The sequence below is a fragment of the Montipora capricornis genome, chromosome 10 (assembly GCF_036669925.1).
Source record: "Montipora capricornis isolate CH-2021 chromosome 10, ASM3666992v2, whole genome shotgun sequence".
Classification (NCBI taxonomy): domain Eukaryota; kingdom Metazoa; phylum Cnidaria; class Anthozoa; order Scleractinia; family Acroporidae; genus Montipora; species Montipora capricornis.
Window position 1 is genome coordinate 5,437,791 of NC_090892.1, and position 20,000 is coordinate 5,457,790.

General features: G+C 40.5%; 1 protein-coding gene across 2 annotated transcripts in view; it reads left to right on the forward strand.

Moving 5' to 3' along the window:
* Positions 1-20,000, forward strand: part of LOC138020023 (protocadherin Fat 4-like) — a 125,303-nt gene that overhangs the window by 80,247 nt on the left and 25,056 nt on the right. For both annotated transcript variants that reach the window (XM_068867013.1, XM_068867012.1), the window contains 18 exons: positions 442-539; positions 1,155-1,295; positions 2,822-2,918; positions 3,098-3,369; positions 4,534-4,695; positions 5,073-5,253; positions 5,631-5,842; positions 6,361-6,540; positions 7,000-7,104; positions 7,340-7,454; positions 7,561-7,628; positions 7,905-8,120; positions 8,363-8,619; positions 8,809-8,927; positions 9,195-9,347; positions 9,617-9,712; positions 18,994-19,040; positions 19,696-19,914. In XM_068867013.1, coding sequence (XP_068723114.1) covers positions 442-539; positions 1,155-1,295; positions 2,822-2,918; positions 3,098-3,369; positions 4,534-4,695; positions 5,073-5,253; positions 5,631-5,842; positions 6,361-6,540; positions 7,000-7,104; positions 7,340-7,454; positions 7,561-7,628; positions 7,905-8,120; positions 8,363-8,619; positions 8,809-8,927; positions 9,195-9,347; positions 9,617-9,712; positions 18,994-19,040; positions 19,696-19,914 — 2,738 coding nt within the window. The remainder of the gene's footprint in view (positions 1-441; positions 540-1,154; positions 1,296-2,821; positions 2,919-3,097; positions 3,370-4,533; positions 4,696-5,072; positions 5,254-5,630; positions 5,843-6,360; positions 6,541-6,999; positions 7,105-7,339; positions 7,455-7,560; positions 7,629-7,904; positions 8,121-8,362; positions 8,620-8,808; positions 8,928-9,194; positions 9,348-9,616; positions 9,713-18,993; positions 19,041-19,695; positions 19,915-20,000) is intronic.

Genomic DNA, 20,000 nt, shown 5'->3' on the forward strand with positions numbered 1-20,000 from the left:
AAAGAAAATTTCAGTTTAACTGATATCGCGACCAAAATTTACAATACAGTAATAAATAAACAATTAAACATAAATTAAGATTAAAATGACAGACAGAAACATTGTTTAAAAAACCGGATTTATAAAAGTTGAGTCTTTCGAATCGTGCGACCGCTTATTTCGCCTCGTTTTACAAACTGCGACGATGAAAGGTGTAAAGGAGCGGAACCGGTCATGCACCTGAAGGCATGTAAAGCGTCATCGAGACACAACTGTTAGTAATAGGAGCCATCGTAGGTCTATTTGAAGAGGAGTAACGAACTCAAATTTTCTAGATCCACAGCTAATTCGAGCTGCGACCATCCGAACGGCTCGAGGCCTTAGTAGATTAGTGTCCTCATCAACACTGGACCAGACGGATGAGCAGTAAAATATCTTGTTATTCTTTATTTTGTTTTTCAGTTAACCTCCCATTTGTCATCAATCCAGGCACTGGTTACATAAATGTTTCCTTTCAGTTGGACCGGGAACTGCAGGCCATGTATATCCTGACGGTTGAGGTTTGCTTCGGCTAATTAATAGGTTCCAAAGGATTTGCAACCATTTGACCGAGCCCTGCACACACTCTGTAGTTGTTTACTTTGCCTTCAAATTGAGTGTTTTAGGCATATAAAAAGTTGTTATTCAGTCCGTGGAAGACTTCCTTGAGTGAATAATTGTTTGATGGACACCTCCATGAGTCGCATGCATTGACGTTGTTAACATGATGAGAACTGTGGTGGACCCCTCCAGGTCAAATAAAGTTGCACAAGTGTTAATTTACTTAGGCTTTTATTACCGGACAAGATGATATAAGGGTTATTACCATTTTGCAATCAAATATGGCTTTAAATTCAGCGATGCTACACAGAATAGCCAATCATTCATTCAATAATAAGAGGTTAGTGTCTCTGTCAGCAATGAGACTCCCTGCCTTTTCATCACTGAGTGAATGACTGAATAAACCCATAGCCGTTCCATGCAACTGTTGGCAGTGTTAATATCGTGTAAATATCTTCAGAGAACTCAGGAGCTTCAAATCATACAGGAGTTATTTGCGTGGAGTCAGTTGTGAATTTTTGTGTTAAAAAAATCCAGTTAATTGCATGGATAAATTTATGGCTTCTTCATCCTAGGCAAAAGATAAAGGAACCCCTCCCATGGCAAGTAACACAACGGTTGAAGTGATAGTGGTGGACAGAAACGATAATCCACCGTTGTTTACTAAGCATATGTACATTGCCTCAGTTCCAGAGAACGCGTTTGGTGGATTTCAGGTAATTCTGGTGCCACCTACACAGCATGTTTTTTAGGCCAAACTTTTTAGCTCATCACCTTACTAGGGCAAACAACAAATCAAAACATTTTACATTCCTGCCAACTCGTACAGTCGTACTAAGAGATTATGCCAACTGTTGTGTCCTTCTTCAAAGCATATATGGTGCATGGCTGTGTAACCTTATCAGCCAAACGAATATTTTAGTCTTTTTGGAATTTGATCGTCTGGATGAAATTAGTCCTAAGGGAGACCGTTGGAAGTGACTGACGTTTCACTCGACAACTTGAGCGGAAGTCACATTCAGAATCAAGTGAGTGTTGTAAGTTCAAACGAATGTATTGGTGCTCTGATCTATGTTACGATTGGTAGTGGGAAAGTAATGAGATTGGTTGAGAGGATGGTGAGTGGTCATTGGTGCATTAAGATCCGGTTTGTAAGTGAAGGTCGGCGTAGGTTTAGGTAGCTGAACACCATTCAAGAGCGAAACACACTAGGGACTGGGACTCTGCTAATTGCTTAACCTACTTTACGAATTATTACTAGCACCTTACACTGGAAATCAGATATAAAAACTTTGAAAAAACTACATTAACCCGTTGCGAACCTGTACCTAAGCCTAATAAACGATTTCTTAAAAACGGTCTTTCTTCTCAGTTTACAAACCTACTGCGACCTTCCACTCGCCATCATCTCAACCAATTACATTACTTTTCCCACTCTTAGTCACAACTGACCAGGCCGGAAAGGTTACGTTTTTGCAAACGTTGACCGTGTAGCACTTACATTTCAACAGACGTAACTATTAGAGGGTGATGTGAAGTGCTAGTTTTCTACCCATATGAACATGTGAGCGTTAGCCTACTAATGGAAATGGGATTACACAAGGTCAGAGAAAAACTCTGACCTGGGTGAGAATTGAACCCACGACCTTCAGGTTGGATCACCGCTGCTCTCCAAGGTCAGACGGGAGCAGGTCATGGGAATTTAAGATGCCAATTTCATAGCAATGAATATGTACAAGTACAAGGAAGGGTTACGTTTTTGCAAACGTTCTCCGTGTAGCAATTATATTTCAACAGACTTAACTATTAGAGGGTGATGTGAAGTGCTAGTTTTGAAGATATATGAACCATGTGAGCGTTAGCCCTACTAATGGAAATGGGCCCACACAAGGACAGAGAAAAACCCCTTACCAGGGTGAGAATTGAACCCCACGACCTTCGGTCTAGATCATCGCTGCAGTACCAACAGACCAGAGCATGGCTTACCCTGAATTTCTGCCGCCTTCACTCCCCGAGGTTAGGTTAGGCTGAAATTCAGTCTAGAGCATCGCTACATTCGTTTGAATTTCAAAATGTCACCTTAAATAACTCTGAAGATGACTTCCGCCCAGGTTATCGAAACGTCAGTCTCTGTTAACAATCCTTCACATAACTACTTTCAACCAGACGTTCGAATTCCATGTAACTCCTGGGTTCAAGTTTTTTCTGTGATGATTACTATAACCAGTATATTTCATCAAAGGTAGTACGCGTCTCTGCAATGGATGCCGATGAAGGAAGTAATGCTGCTATTGGTTATAAAATCTTACAAGGTGCAGGTGGAAAGTTCATCATTGAAGGTCAGGCTCTCCGCGATTATTGCTATTTTCACTTACGCGAAAAACAAACCACTTAAGCTTAAAACAGAAGTTACTGCAGTCAAGCCCCGCTTTACGGCCATTCGTTTATACGGACACTTTGTCACGGCCGCTTGTTTTTCCGAGGATCTTTAATTTCCTATTTTCATTGTTGTTTTCAGAGTCTTCAGGCATCGTTCGTCCATCCAGCAGACTAGATTACGAGGCACTCTTGGACAAATACTACATTCTAAACATTTCCGCGTCAGATAACGGTCATCCACAATTTACCACATTCGCTACTCTTAATATTTCCGTAACGGACTTCAATGACAACATGCCTGAATTCGCACAGAGATCTTATAACTTGGATGTCTTTGAAAACGAAACCGTTGGTCTTTACTTCAACAACGCAATAACAGCAACGGATGCCGATTCAGGGGTTAATGCTAAGGTAGAGGAAATTCCTTTGAAAAGAATACTGTACCAAGAGAAAATGAGGGGACAGAGAGGGAGGCTCAAGGCGTTGGCCGGGATATGTTATGTCTACGAAAGTTATTTTTAGACGAGCGGTAGTCTTTGTTGTAGCGGAAGTCTGTCTTCTGAGACGTCCGCATGCAGCCTTGCCTCGCTCTCAGGTTCTTAGTGAAAAGAGAAAATGATGGCGCACGTGAAAGGCTGATGAATATATATTTTCTTTCAAACATCGGACCGAGGTTGGCCTGCATGCGGACGTCTCGGAAGCCTGCGCTAGTCTAAAAATAACTTTCGTGGACATGACATATCCCAAGGGCTGGACCGGGAGCCTCCTTCTCTGTCCCCTCATTTTCTCTTGACTGTACTTAAAGTACAAATATTCTCTCTGACTAAAACGCCAATTATGTGCCGTGCATATATAGAGAGTTTAATTTTGATGACATGCATGAGCGTTCTATTGCCCCATTTTGCTCAGAACTTACCTAGTGCTGGAATCTTAATCACTAACTAAAATATCTTCTGTAAATACCATGTATAGTTTGCGGTGCACCGGATGACTAAGAGTGTTCAAAGCGCTGGTATATGTCAAAGCAAATTCCATTTTGAAATTTAGCATTAACCTCCGTTAATGCATTTATCGTGCTCTGATTGGTTTACTCAATCTCGGAACTCCGGGGGTTCTCAGCTCCTATACCTTAGTTTGACCTTATATGGCAAATGATTGCGCTAAGCGTTGCTAAGCTAAAATTATTTTCGCTGGAAAGCGAAATTTCTCTCTGAATAAAGCAAAAAAAAGTTTTTGTGGAAGGTTTAAATCAATTCCGACGTTTAGAAGTACGCGAAAAGGTTAGAAATGTTTTTGTGATGAGCTTGCGTCTGTCTGATCACCAGGTATTACACAACATCGCGTCTTCATCAAGTTTTTTCGATTTCGCTCGGATTTTCTCGCTTTTTTCGCTCGTATTTCGCACTTCCAAACTTTTGGAGTTTAAGGAATTTAATAAAACAATTATTCCATTCGCACTTGTTGGATATGACCGTTGGCTATTTACCATCTCATATCCAACAAGCGCGAATGGAATAATTGTTAATTATTCGGAGAGACAACGTTTGCTGATTTTGTCTGTTCATACCGTTCCAGATAACGTTTTCGTTGAAGGACGACACAAGAACATTTTTCATATCACCGGATACCGGACAGCTAAAACTCGTGCGTGAACTCGACCGAGAGACAATGGCTCACTATCAACTTACAGTCACAGCAACTGATAATGGCGCCCACAAACTTTCATCGAGAGTGGAGGCAAGCGGAACGAATGGGTTATCATTCTTACATCCTCCTCAGTTTAAATTTCGTCCCGAAGAAACGCCTAATCAAGGAACCACCTACAATAAACGCCAATAAATGGGAAAAAAAATGTGAATTTGAAATGGAATGCCAAAACCAAAAAGGCGAAGACTACTGAATAACAGAACACTAAAAAGAATGTTAGAGGATATGAATCAGAAAAAAATAACTTCAAAAGAGTCAAGAACCAAAGTTTAGTGGTCTTAAATAAGTTTCCACAACTTTTCTGAATAACAGACTTAAACAGGTGACCTCCCTCGTATTCATTCTTGTATGCATAGGCATCTTACTCACTTTACTGTTTCTTTCTCCTTTTTTATTCCATGTGGAAGGTCTATATCCAAGTTTTGGATGTAAACGACAACTCGCCGAAATTCACACGTGATTTGTACGCTCGGATGCTTCCGGAAAACGTGGCAGTTGGGACGACTGTCGAGGTGGTTCGAGCGAAGGATGCTGACGCTGGTAGAAATGGTCTAGTGAGCTACAAAATTGGGATCGGAAGCGAATCCGGTAATGTATCGAGGACGAAAAATAGCTATGCAGCCAACCATTAATAGCAAGTCTTTTCGTAAGTTAGTACTTCAAACCACAATAACCAGATGAAACTTTCTATGCCATGTCGTCCCTGACTACTGGACTGTCTGGTTATTCTCACGATAGCTTTCACATAAAATCTGTTGGAATAATATGTCGCTTAGGCCCTCAACTGATAATCGTCTTCAAAATAAACGTTACAGGGAATTAACATGATTATAATCATGGTAAGATGACGTAGCGTGTAAGTAATATTGCTGCCACGCCCAACTCATTCTATTTCTGTGACTGGCTCATTTCTCGGTACGTAAGGCCAATACTGATTGTTTGCCTGTATGTTTTTGATATTTTAGGACTCTTTACAATCAACGAGGCAACTGGTGCCATAGTTGTAGCAAAGTCGTTAGATCGTGAGGCGAATGACATCTTAAGAATGCATGTGCTTGCGGAGGACTCTGGGGATCCTAAGAGAACTGACCAAGCAGAAGTGATGTTTGTCCTGACTGATGTAAATGACAATGCACCTGTCATTTGGCCACGGATGAGCACAGCTTTAGTGTTTGAGGTGCCATAATTAGTGCTTCCAGAGCTAAAACTTGTAAGACAGTGTTAAGATTTGAAGAAGAATAAGACTTGACTGGGGACGCGTATTAACTCCTTGGTTCCCTTTTCCATGATGCCCTCGCAGGTGGAATGAGCTGCATGCTGATTTGTAGTGAAGGACGAAAGCTGAACAACCCGGAAAACGATCGTCGTAGCAGAGTCAAGAACCAACGCAAACTCAGCGCACTTATGGCAACATGCACGCTGTGAATGCTATCTGACGTCCGCCCAACACCGCGCAACACGGGACACCCGTGAATTGTAAACCCCGCCCAACAGGTCCTAACTAATCTAAGCAGGAGGACCTTTTGTTGACCCAAACCAATTGGTTAAGGGTCAACAAAAGGTCTGATGCAATGACTGAAACTTGCAAGCAGATGTGTCATGAAACATTTTTGCTAAAATATCAAGATTTACAAAATGTACCAATGACGTTTTACGATTGTAAAATCTCTTTTGCATTGAATTTTATTTTTTCAGAATGTAAGGATTGGCTCTTTTGTTTACGACGTCAATGCCACAGATGATGACATCATGCATAACGGGGAAATTATTTATGCAATCATGCATGGAGATGAAGGAAAATTTGTAATTAACGCTACTTCTGGCATCATTTCAACTGCTGAGGCACTGGACCGAGAAACAAAGGACTCTTACACGGTAAACTGAGATACAACAAGAAACATTTGCTTTTTAATAGGAACCTGCCAACTACTGCTCCCATGCGGGTCCTATCCAAAATCGATTTACTTTTTCTACCTGAAAAAAGAAAACGAGTATGTCTTTCAGATTAGAGGACGAAATCCAGTTGAGGCTCATTTCTCTTGTGAGCTCTTTCGAACTCTCCTGAACTCTCCCCTCGCGCTTTGATTTTTGATTGATTTTAGCCTTCGTTTCCCCGGGGTTCCTCATTCAAGACTAAAATCGGTCGGCGTCAGACAGAGTAAAATTTATGAGTGACTGTTCTAGGAGGGAAAGGATTAAGATTGCGATACGAAGGAAAAAATTGGAAGATCGAAACAACTTAGTCATAAACAAAAGTAGTAATGCTGTAGAAGCACATTTGCCCAATCAAAGGAAAATCATTTTCTTGATAAGTAATTTGAATTTTATAATTAGCTCATTGTGATGGCTCGTGACAAGGGAAAGGTTCCATATTTGGACTTTGCAACTGTGGAAGTGAGCATAGGTGATATGAATGACAACAAGCCACTGTTTAAAATCGTAAGTAAGCTGAAACGATGATCATGGAGATTTTTACTTGTCCTTACATTGACATGTACAGTCCAAAACTTGCAGCAATTGCAATTTACACGCATCTCTACTTTGACTAACCGGTTGGGTAAAAAATTTTTAATACGGCACCTTCCTAGACGCAGGGGCCTATTCTCTGTCCCAACCCCTAACCCTAACCAATTTACCTTGTTAAAGACCCTGTTTTTTTGTGCCTGTGCTTAAGAGCTATGGACCGTTCGTGGCAAAAGAAAACGAAGACACGAACATAACTTTAGGAAAAGTTTCTGCTGAGGATAAAGATATTGGAAAGAATGCCGAGATAACTTATTCCATCACTGGTGAGAATTAGCATTTCATTTTCCGAACAACATAAATTATTTTTTTGTGGTTTTGTTGTGTTTTATTTCTTCGTGTTGAACAATGCTGTTTGTGATGTTTTATCAGGAGGAGATTCCGATCATCATTTTGACGTCAATGGTACCACTGGAGTGATTTTCGCAAGAAAACCTTTGGTAGGCAGCATACCAATTTATAATGGTTTATTATTTAACAAATACAGTCGTACGATATGTAGGTTGTGATGATAATGATGGCTAGTGTCATCACCATAAGCTTCGTCCTTTTCGTTGTGATCATCGTCATTACTATTGTCGCGCAATCAGCATCAACAAACTCTCGCTATTTCCCTGTCCATGACCATTATCATGATCATGATCATGATCATGATCATCATAATCATCATCATCATCATCATCATCATCATCATCTCTCTATCTACATTTTTTAAGGATCGTGAAAGAAAGGAACAGTATGACTTGGTGATATCTGCAACAAATGTTGCATCCTCTCCTATGATGAGGAGCAGCACGACAGTGAGAATTGATGTTTTGGACACCAATGATGAAGCCCCTCAGTTTACTCTTTCAAGCTACAATAAGACCATTTCCGAAGGAGACAAAGCAGGGACGTCCGTTGTGACCGTGTCCGCTTACGATAAGGATTTGGTAAGTTTGTCAGGCGTTGTCTTTGCATTAAGCTACCTAGGTCACAATTTAGTTGATCTCCGTTCTTTTAGCCTCGGAATGGGTTCTCCGGTCCATTGGGACATGTTTGTTTCGATTTGCTCTTGAACAGCACAACATGAGGGAATTATGACGAGAATTCGTTTGCTTGCTGAAACTGCTGTTTTTACATATTTCTCTTTGGCAAAGCTCCCGTTCTTTCTTTTTCGACAATTGTTTTTCAGGGAACAAACGGTCGGGTGCTCTATAGGATTCTTATAGATGACATGAATTTGAATATTAATGTCTTCAGCATCAATCAAGATTCAGGAGAGATAATTTTACAAAACAGTATTGACGAGGACGAGTACAGGCGATTCACCGTCCACATAGAGGCCAAAGATTTGGGCTCGCCCAAGCCTCTTTGGTCTGTCGTCCCAGTTTACGTCTCTGTAGCCGATGAGAATGACAATCAACCAATATTTGATGAAAACTCCTACAGGTATTCTTTCTACTTAATAGTTTTATTGGTATAACTACTAAGAAGACGTTAAGTGTAGCCCAATTGCCCCAAAACTCAAAATAAAACCGATATTGTTAAGAATTGAGTTTAAAGTGGCCCAAGATGAAAAGGAAAATTTTGTGATAACGTTATTGTATACGGGGTTCTTATGTGATATCTTTTAAACAGTGCCTTGATTTCTGAGGGTACCCCTGTTGGTCAGTCAGTGATTAAGATCAGAGCAACAGACGAAGACAAAGGAACCAATGCGGAAATGACTTACGAGATAATTAGTGGAGATAATCGAGGTTAGTGTTAGTTGTTATCACACTACAACTAAAGTCGCGTCGCTGCTCGGAACAAATTAGTTTTTAAATTTATTTCATATGTATCTTGCCTTATTTGGCAAAACGAACTAAACGCTTTTATAACAAATAAGAACTTAACTGATATTCCTACTCCCCACCCCTACCCTAAAAAATGTCATCATACGACGCAGTAATATGAGACACAGTATTGTGTAAGTTATGATAAATTGAATAAATTAGTTATATCGTTGGTTAACTTTCTTGCAGGTGATTTCTACGCGGACAGCGCAGGTACCATTTTTGTTAACAGGAGTCTGGATCGAGAAAAAACCGCTCTCTATTCATTAACTGTTGGAGCCTACAATTACGGAAGCAAAGGCTTTAATGAGACGAGTCGGCCACGGAACAGAAACGTCAACGGTGAGATGTTTCCCCTATAAGGTTGCCTAGTCAGTTGCTTCAGTCTGTCTGTTAAAGGTGCCCCATCCTTGACTTTTGTTCTGTGATACTCTTTGTGATACTCCTGTGATACTCTTAACTTCTGGCAGCCTAAGTTTTCAATTGCAATATATTCTTTAATAAGTAAGCATGAGGATTTTAGAAGGGAGGTTTTCTGAGTAGTTTCGATTGACTTATAATTAACATCCAAAACTAAGGTGTAAAATGAGTCCTTGTTCATTTCTTGTTAGCCAATGGTTATCTTTATGACACCACCCTCCTTGCAATAGAAGTTACTGATTTAAACGACAATGCTCCGGAGTTTATCAGACCGCTGTTCACGGGAGGTAAGATAGAATTTTATCTGGGTACAGGCGCCCCAAGCTCAGTGTGAGCATGGCTTACAAAATTATAAGGATTTGTATGGCAATCCCGATAAAAGCCTTAAGAAGATAATTACATGAAAAATTTCTCAGTTAAAAACCCTAACCTTATTGCCATTGTGGGTAGCTTCCTTCCTGTGTGGTTATTTTCCATATCCAACGCGATTTGAGCCATTTTTCAATTTCTTGGTTGTCAACGGTTATAATAAAATCCCAAGGCCGGAGACTAAATTCTCAGGAGCCACCAATTTGAGTCAAATTTCCCTGGATAAAATGTTCCCACGGTTACAATTCCACATTAGAATCAATTGACAAATATTGAACTTTCATCTCAACCCACCAGCAACACAATAGCAGTCCTGCAAGCAACGTCAGGCGGTAATATTGGAACAAAACAGCTTCGGAAGGAGGCGTTTTATCACAAAAGTGGCTACGGCCTCGACCGTTGATAACAAACTGAGCCTTACCCAAGTGGCAGACAGTAGTTTGTCAACCGCAATTTTTTTTATTCCCCTGGGTCTCCCGACATGACTGCATTGACTCAGTCTTCAAGGAATTAACATGCAAATAAACTATGTTCTCGTAGAATGTTGTGCTACGAATATTTTGTGACTGGACTTACTGAAGCCTGTGAAATTTAATTATTAGCATCTGTCGGGAGACCCAGGGGAATAAAAAAATTGCAGTTGACAAACCACTGCATGGTACAATTTTTATTTGCACAATTAATGTTAATTCCTTGAAGGCTTGATAAATTCAGTTACGATCGCGAACAGCCCACAAAACAAAACAAGCATCAAGAGTTTCGCGCTTCCGGTTGAAACGCAGCGCATTATGGAATGGCATTTCAAGCAAAGTGAGGACCAGTTCTTGAACGTCAGCCATACTATCTCCTGTTTAAGATCGCGTCTGTTTACCTCCGATTCATACTGCGTTTTTCTACTGAAATACTTCCTTTAGTCATTGTATATTGGTCAGCAATCCTATAAACTGGTGAGTAAATCCATTTTATGACTATTACAGTCTTTCTCTGTTTCTGTTAATGACGACATTCCACCTAACGCCCTGTCTATCTAAGGTTTTAGAGGACTTTGTGGTCACGTGGATGATTGACGATATCAGGAATAGGATTGACCCCAACCAGTTTGGCTGCTTAAAAGGTACATCCGCCGCGTTTTGCCTCCTCGACATGATGCACACCTGGTTGTCCTATCTAGATTCAACTATAAACACCTCCGTCTTTGCTTCTTTGATTTTTCGAAAGCCTTTGACCTTATTGGTCACAACTGATTAGAAAACTGGTAGATTTAGGTTTTCGACTTTGTCTTATACCATGGATCATTAGTGTCCTGTCAAACCGAAGACAACGCGTAAAAATTGGAGAAGCGTTTTCTGATTGGCTGCCAGTCAATGCCGATGTACCCCACGGAACTAAACTGGGCCCTATCCTTTTTTTCATCATGATCGATGACTTATCCATGCCTACTCCTGAGACGAATCTCTGGAAGTTTGTAGTCAATGTTTCTATTTTGGAACGTCTTACTAAGAATGGTGGTGCGTACATTCTGTCTACATTAGACACTGGAGCAAGGATGGCACAGTCGGTTAGTACGTGGCCTGGGTGCAAGAGGTCCTGAGTTCGATTCCTGGATCTCGCATCCTTGTTTCGACTTCTTTCCTTTCCGTGTAGCTACGTAGCTTTAAATACCCGTAAAACGGAGCACTGATGGAGAAGGGGAAGTAAAATGGGCGCACCGTCGACCTCAGGTTTGTCAGCTGAATTACTGTTACGAGTTATCGACTTTAAATATGGTTAGCTACTGTCAGCCACTGAGCTTCGATGAACCTGATGAAGCTTAATTCTAAAAGTGTAAAGCGCTGCGTGTGTGTTTCTTTAAAGCGACCCCTCAGACCCCTTTACGACTCGATGGACAAGTACTCGAGACAGTTCCTTCGCACAAGGTTCTAGGTTTGGTTATCCAGGACAATCTGAAATGGAATGAGCACATCTGTATGATCGTTTCCAAGGCATCGAAGCGTTTGCACATTATCCGTATTACCAAAGGCGGACCCTTGTCAAAACATCTAACCCCGATAAGGTCTATTGCTCATGACTATTCCCTTAGGAACGCTAACTCTTGGACGTCTTTTAAATGTAAAACCGACCATTTTAGGCGAAGCTTTTTCCCTAGTACGGTCCGAATGGCAAACACAACATCTTTTAAAATTAATTGTTAAATGTTAAATTTTAAAAACCAAATTCTTAGTATAATTTTTTTTAGTAGTTATGATTGAAATTTATGTAATTCTTATAGGTTTTATAATTTTTAATTATTTTGTAAACCCATTCCCAATAACGTTTTTTTGTAATTTTCCGAACCTTGTAAACACATTGTAATTCATTTTTAATGCGAGAATGTGTCGATTAAACACTTCCTTATAATTATTATTATTATTATGACAGTTTGAAACTTTTGAATGTCAATACCTTAAAGCTACCTGGGGCGTTAATCGTAACCCAGGAGCTCCTTAAAAACACCATGTTCAAGTCCTATTTACAAATTTCTTTCTAAAAGTATTATCCACTTAAATCTATTAAACTATGTGAAAATATAAAATAAGTGATTGCTAAAATTTAAAAAAAAAGAATAATAATAAAAAAAAAAAAAAATTAATAATAATACATTTTTTTTACAATAATATCCTTTGCTGAAATGAAATTCGTGTTATATTGCTCGTAACGTTTATGTGATTACTTTAAAAGTGCGGGCAATATTAAGAGAGCTTGATAAGACCGATTTCTGCATCTTTAGCAGGACTCCTTTAGTTCTCACTCTTGACCCGAGTAAATTCCTCATTCCCTCCTCCATGTCTGTGGACCATCCACCTAGCACGTCAATAATGATGTTGTATTGTTGCACATCGTACCCAGGGTACTGTCGCTTTATCTCCCATCTTAGGGGGGCATACTTGGCTGTCTTCTCCTCTTCCTTACTTGTTCGGTTATCAATCCATGGACAGCTCATCTCTAGTGCTATCACCTTCTCCTGTTGGTGGTCGATAAAACGGGCATCGATTCTGTTTGCTCTCACCTCGGTGTGCTCAGCATAGAGCGGGACATCCCAGTAGGCTTGAAACTGGTCGTTTTCATATACCGGTTTGGGTTTTACTTGGGAGAACCATGGTGGGACTTTGTCAATAAGGTTTGCGTCCTTCAGGATCTCGAAGAACAGGATCTTCAAGGCGTTATTGTGCCTTTCCAAGTACTTGTTCTGGGCCAAGGTGGGACATCCAGCTAGAATATGCTGAACTGTTTCTGCTGATCTACTGCATAGCCTACATGCCACTTCAGTAGCTGGTCGGGCTCGCACCTTGTGACTGTAATATATTCGTGTTGGCATTAGTTGCTCGTAGAGCTCGATCACTCCTGCAACGGTATTACACGGACACAACGTCCAGTCCTTAAGCCAAGCAAAGCAGTCTGCTTTACTCAGACTTACATCCTCCCACCTACTTGTGTGTAGCTTTCCTTGCCACCTCTCTTCCCTCACAGCCTGTGTATTCTGCTTTTCTACAGTTTCCTTCAAGGCAACTTTGATCTTCTTGTCTGTGATTGTTACTCCCCCCTGGGTGATGCAGGGTGACGGGTGCTCAAGATCCAGGCCAAGACCGAGCTCTGCTGCATACTTCATGCTATCCTTTAAAAATGAATGGTGTCCCACCTCACCTGCTCTTTCTTCAAACTTTCTCACAACTGCAATGGTCGGGTCCAGATTCTTGTAGACGTTCTCCAGATTCTTGTAGACTATTATTATTATTATATTACGGTAGACTTGATAAGTTTCGAGGTTGCGAGGCGTGTTGCTAGCTAAATGTTTCACGTCTATAATCAATCTGTTTTGATTCCTTCTCTTGGTATAGGGTTTCGGCACCCGATTTCTGTACTTATTTGCTTTCCCAACAGTGGGAAAAGGGTGACTGAATGGGCCAAGCAAGCGTGCACTGCTTTCATGCATGTTTAAATGAGACACAAACATGCGATTGTGAGCCACCATTTCAATGTGTCGTTCTCCTACGGAGAAAAGGATAGCGAAGAAAGGAAACGAAGGATGGAGAGCATCAACAGGGAAATAAGGAAAGAAAAAATCTGGACTCCAAATAATTTAATAAACTTAGATATTTGAAAATTAGGGACTTTGCTTGTGCACGTGACAGACCTGTTATCAGGCTTTTTTTGTGTTTGTAGAAATTCTCTGGAATGCCCGCAACTCGATGATATCACATTGTTTCTATTATTCAGTGTTGCTATTTCTGGGTTGCATATTATAAAGCACTTCTCTCATAGGCAATCCAGAAATGGTAACATGTTTTTGAAAATGTTAAGTAATGATTAACTCCAAAAACCAAAACAATACCAGATAGCTCTAGTTCAACAATTGAGCATTTTAATAGCTGACGAAGTCTAACAACTACCACCTATAATCTGTAATCCTCTACCTAGTTTTCTAAATGTTAATTAATTTTGTATTTCCAAAAAAATTGTAAGAGCAAATCATTTAACTCTCTGAAGATGTCAGGCTATGCCTGACAAAATATTGTAAATAACATATATCGTTACAGCCAGCCTTGCATCATGTTGTTTTATTTGCTGCTTAGGTCTCCCAAGATCCAGCACTTCTACTTTTTTCAGCAGCTGGCCCTTGCATAAAAAAAAAGTGTATTAAAGTACTGCAGGGAAGTGGAACCGGTTGCTAAGGCCTTCTGCCTCGAGATCTTAAAAAAAAAAGGTGTGAAGTATCATGAATATGGAATATTTATTTCATGATACCAAACAGTTTCTAGGGGCATCACCTGATTTATTAGAAGACTACCCTTGCTGTGGAATAGGAATCCTTAAAGTTAAATACCCTTCTGTATTAAAAATGATATCCCCACACACTTAAACTTGAATTTTTAAAAATGTATGTCGACGTTACTATGCGCAGGTTCAAGGGCAATTGGCAGTAACTGAGAGAGAATGGTTCCATTTCCTAGTACATATTGTCAGGGATACCATGTGTGTTGTTTCTGGTTAGACTAGGATTGCTGGCTCCAACTACAATATTCTTTAGTGTGGTTTATGTAAATCACTTGAAGCTTGCCGCAAAGTGAACGCCATAAACACATGTATAATTCAGCTCTTGTTGTCACGGGTTCTCTGCATTTTAAGGAATTATTTTTTTTGCAAACTGTAGTAGATCAGGGTAATAGCAAAACTCACCGTTACGTCACCTCTTGTCATTAATGTTCCAACCACGGATCTGTTGGCTGCCAAAATAAAGGATTCTTTTGTTCCGTGGTTGGCGAAATTTAAATAACTAAAGAATTGTTTATAAACAGAGAAGTTCCTATATACTAAGTTACCCATCCCCTTGAAATTCCACAAAGGTTTTATTTTCAATGGACTCCCATTATATTTTCATTGGAATGTTGGCCTATATCCACGGCTTACATAATGGTTTGCATAAGTTACAAATAGAAGCATAAACAGTAATAATATCGTCTAAGTTTGCCGAACTTAGATTTTGGTAACTCATTCCTCATAAGGCAAAATGTTTGTAATCTTCGTATGGCTTGCTCAACACAGATCCTCAAGTTAGCAATCTCCTTGGTTTTTTTAAATCCTATGTTGGGTCGGGATTTTAGTTTGTAGATTGGCCGTCTTTAAAATGCACGCTGTACACTCGTGAAGAATTCTTTGGAGTCCAGACTTTTCCTTTCCTTGTTTTCCTGTTTATGTTCTCCGTCCATAGTTTCTTCCTTCGCTATCCTTTTCGCCGTGGGAGAAGGAAACAGATTGAAATGGTGGCTCACAATCGCATGTTTGTATCTCAATCAAACATACATGAACAGTGCAGGTTTGTTTGGCCCATGTAGTCAGCCTTTTCCCACCGTTGGAAAAGCAAATAAGTACAGAAATCCGGTGCCCAAATCCTATACTTAGAGAAGAAATCAAAACAGAATGATTACAGACGTGAGTCAGATATTTAGGGAGCAACACGCCACGCAGACTCGAAACTCATCAAGTTTTATCGTAATATTATCGCGAGAAAGACAGTAATAGCCATAAAATGGACTAACTCACCAGTTTATAGATTGCTGACCAATATGAAATGACTTAAGGAAGTATTTTAGTAGAAATACAGACGCGATCTGAAACAGGAGAAATTTAGCATGGTTGACATTTAAGAATTAGTGCACACTTTCTGAAGAGCCTATCTCATAATGAGCTGAGTTTCAACCGGTAGTGCGAAACTCTTAACGCTTGTATAAATGCGGAATGAGTGCGCAAAGTTTGTTTTCTACGGCTTTCGATCTCGTATATTTCACTGTTTCCCGGCTTCATGATTGTGTTTTTGAACTTTGTCAACACGAAGGAAGCGTGGCTGTAATTGGACGACTGAGACAATGCAGTCATGTCGGGAGCCCCAGGGAAATAAAGAAATTTTCGGTTGACAAAGTATAGTCTGCCACCCCGGTAAGACTCAGTTTGCATGAACGGTCGAGGCCGTGGCCACTTTTGTGATAAAGTGCCTCCTTCCAAAGCTGTTTTGTTCCAACATTACCACCTGACATTGCTCGCAGGACTGCTATTGCTTTGATTGTGGGTTGAGATGAAGTTCAATCTTTGTCAATTGATTCTGATGTGGAATTGTGACCGTCGGAACATTTTATCTAGGGAAATTTGACTGAAATTGGCGCTTCCTGAGAATTTAGTCTCCGGCCTCGAGCTCGGGCTTAAATCGCGTCGGATCTGGAAAGTAACCACACAGGAAGGAAGGGTACCCACAATGGCCATAAGGTTAGGGTTTTTAATTGAGAATCATTTTCATATAAACCACTTTCATAAGAAGCGACCACTTTTACATTCGTTTGGCTTTATGTTAATTAGACTTGATGCCCACATTTTGAGACAAAAATTCTTTTGAAATTTGTGCGTCGTAGCGAGGCTAGAAAGGCTTATTAGCATTGAAACAAAAGAATATTTTATTTGGTCGCCATTATGAAAGAGGTCTATAATTACCTTCTTAAGGCTTTTATCGGGATTCCCATACAAATCCTTATACTTTTTGTAGTCCATGCTCACACGGAGCTTGAGGCTCCTGTAACGGAGGGGTATTTACGCAATACATTTTCAGAAAACAGAGAGACACAGAGTTTCCCTAGGTGTTGGTCTATCTTTTGTGGCATGATTAGAGTAGCAATAATAAATAAATAAATAAATAAATAAATAAATAAATAATGTGTTTAATTAATCCTCTGGCAGCAAAAAGCTGAATTACAGAATTTCGGCTCAGAAGATATACATTAAAATAATTTTTACTATAATGAGATAATGAACGGAATTACATGGCATTTATATTCAGTTGTTGCTTCGAGGCCTTAACTGGTAAGAGGAAGCAGCCACATCGATGTGGGTTAACCCAAATTGATATAAAGGATTGTGTGGCTTTAAGCCAGATATGAACCGTTTGCATGCGGCTATTCTGCGCTCTTAAGCTTGTAGTGTTACTATGTCGGCATTAACTAGGGCCTCATTATAATCCCTGCCTCGATAAATTATGGCCATTGCGAGCTTCTGTATCTTCTCTAATGAGTCAGAGAGATATCAGGTTGGCGTATACTACTCTACCGTACTCAAGTGTTGATCGGGCGATTAAACAATAGACTTTAATTAATGATGTCCTGAGCGACGCCACAGTGTTTAAGCTGCCTAATAGCACAGAGGTGGCGTTGCCTTTTTTCAGTATAGAGTCGCAGTGAGCCTCCCTCGTCAAATCGTGAGAAATAACTTCTTCCAAAAAGGAGCCACCCGTGGCAATAGGAGGACACTGAAAACTATTATAGTGTAAAAAGTCAAGGGCCAAAACCTTGCAATTAACTGGATTGAGTCACATGTTATTGCTTAAAGTAAATGATTGAACCTGCGAGATGGTAAAACAGATGGCGCGTTCCTAATTTTGATGGAAGTGAGATCGTCCACGTATTTTGCACGCGGGAGCCAGTATTAGAGGAGGTCATTACACATAACTGCGAAGAATATCGGCCCTAGACGGGTACCCTGTGGTATGCCTCCATTTGACTTCACAGACGGCGACCTGAGTCCTGCCTTCTAGAAATAACGCAATCCACCTTAGCACACAGGGGAGGATATCTTTGCCATCTAGCTTTGCCAGCAAAATATGATGGTCTATCAAGTCAAGGCCTTATTAAAAGTCTGCGAAGAACAATATCACACATACACTACCACGGTCTAACGCCTCTAACGCCAAATGGAGGAGTTGCGTGTTGAATCGACCTCTCAGCCACCGCAAATTGCGTTGCGTCGCGCTGTCGTAGCATGTCTGCGAGGGCTCCACACAAAGAGAACCCTTCCATTATTTTGGCAAGGTGAGACGTAAGGGAGATCGGCCTTGTGTCATTGTCAATAATTATTGGAGATCTCTGTCTGGGCAAAAGGCACACCGCGGCAGACTTCAACAGGGTCGGGAGATACCCCTCTTTATGTGATTTGTTGTACAACTCAGCGAACATCTTCAGGATCAGGGCAGGGACCCCATCGGGGCCAGGCACCTTGTTGGTACGAATCCCCAGCATTGCCTCGTATGCCTCGTAGTAAGACACTAAGAGATGGTCTGGGACATCAGGGATAGCAATACTAGTGACGTCATGAGGTAGAAGAGGTCTAAATTCCGACGTCAGGCCAAAGAAGAATTTGTTGATCCTGGTGCTGAGGGTGTCGACACAATCGTTAGTGTCACCATCGATCAGTTGATATGCTTGGATATATTGGCTAGTGTAAGCCACTCTACAATGAGGATAGCTATTATAGATATCATGTACCTTAAAATGACATCGAAGCTGGGGATAGGAATGGGAGGAAAATATAATTGTTTTGTTAATAAGAGATAGCCCGGATCTTTTTTATGAGAAGGGTTACATTAATACGCTCGGACACTAAGATTAGGGGCGAGGCAATGATGTTTGGGGGAAAGTGGGAATCCAATGTTTTGATGCAATGAAATAACCTAGCGGGATGGTGGAGCTCTGAGTGAAGTCAGTCGAATTTGGACCCACGTTCTCAATTTCTCCAACATTATTGCAAGACTTAAACGGGACCTGATGGAAATTAACGGAAGAGTATCTGAGCAATCTCTTGCCTTGTAAAATAAAAATGAGACGTAATTTTCTGAATAATTTTCTAGGTATAACAGAAGGAGCAGATCTGAACACACATATCATGACAATTAGGGTAAGAATCAACTGGATGAATTTTAATTAATTATGTTTACCCAGGAATTAAGCTCCACTCACTCGAAATTGATTTTCAGGGAGGTCCTGTTGGTTTTTGAGGAGAGAGGGTATAACCGGAGAACCCGGGGAAAAACCTCGTGGAGCAAAGTAAAGAACCGACAGGAAACTTAACCTACTTATGGCCAAGAGTCCGGAATCGAACCCGGGCCACATTGGTGGGGGGCAAGTGCTTTCGCCACTACGCCAAACCTGCTCCCCTAAAATAAACTTCGTTTAACAGAGGGTAACACAAGCAGTGAGAACTGACAAAATTGCGGCCCTGTAGCGTTAAATTAATTAATGAAAATAACCGCCAGAAACTGCTTGTTTTTAAATGAGAGTTACTCAAACCAGACAACAGTGTATGTAATCGTTGGGAATCAGGTGATTTAAAAATTGAGATTTCAGCTGTGAGGCGTTCGTTAGGTATTCTTTGACTGGCGTAGTTCTCTCCTAGTTCCGCACGAGTTTTCTGTCCTCAAAGAATCTTAAACTGTTTTGTTTGTTCGCGCAAACAAAAAAAAAACGTTTTCAAGGTTTTGCAATGTCTCGAATATTTTTTATGTCCAGGATAACCCTTGCTATGTATTACAAGTTTTATGGTATTTTCGTAGGCTATCGATAGAGACAAGGGAAACTTCAGTTCCATTCAGTATCGAATATCATCCGGAAATGACGGAGGCTTCTTTATGATGGATGAGAATACAGGGTTTATAACCACAGCTAGCAACTTTAAAGGGAAGAAGGGTGAGAAGTTTGAAATTCAAGTGAGTGCTCGCGATAACCACGGACGAGTACCCACAAACGAAGCCCAACAAGAGGCAACTGTGCAGGTGTTGTATATGTGACATACTTGTTGTTGTTACTGATATTAGTTAACCGAGTTTACCGAGAACAGGATAGAGAAATAATTGGAGAT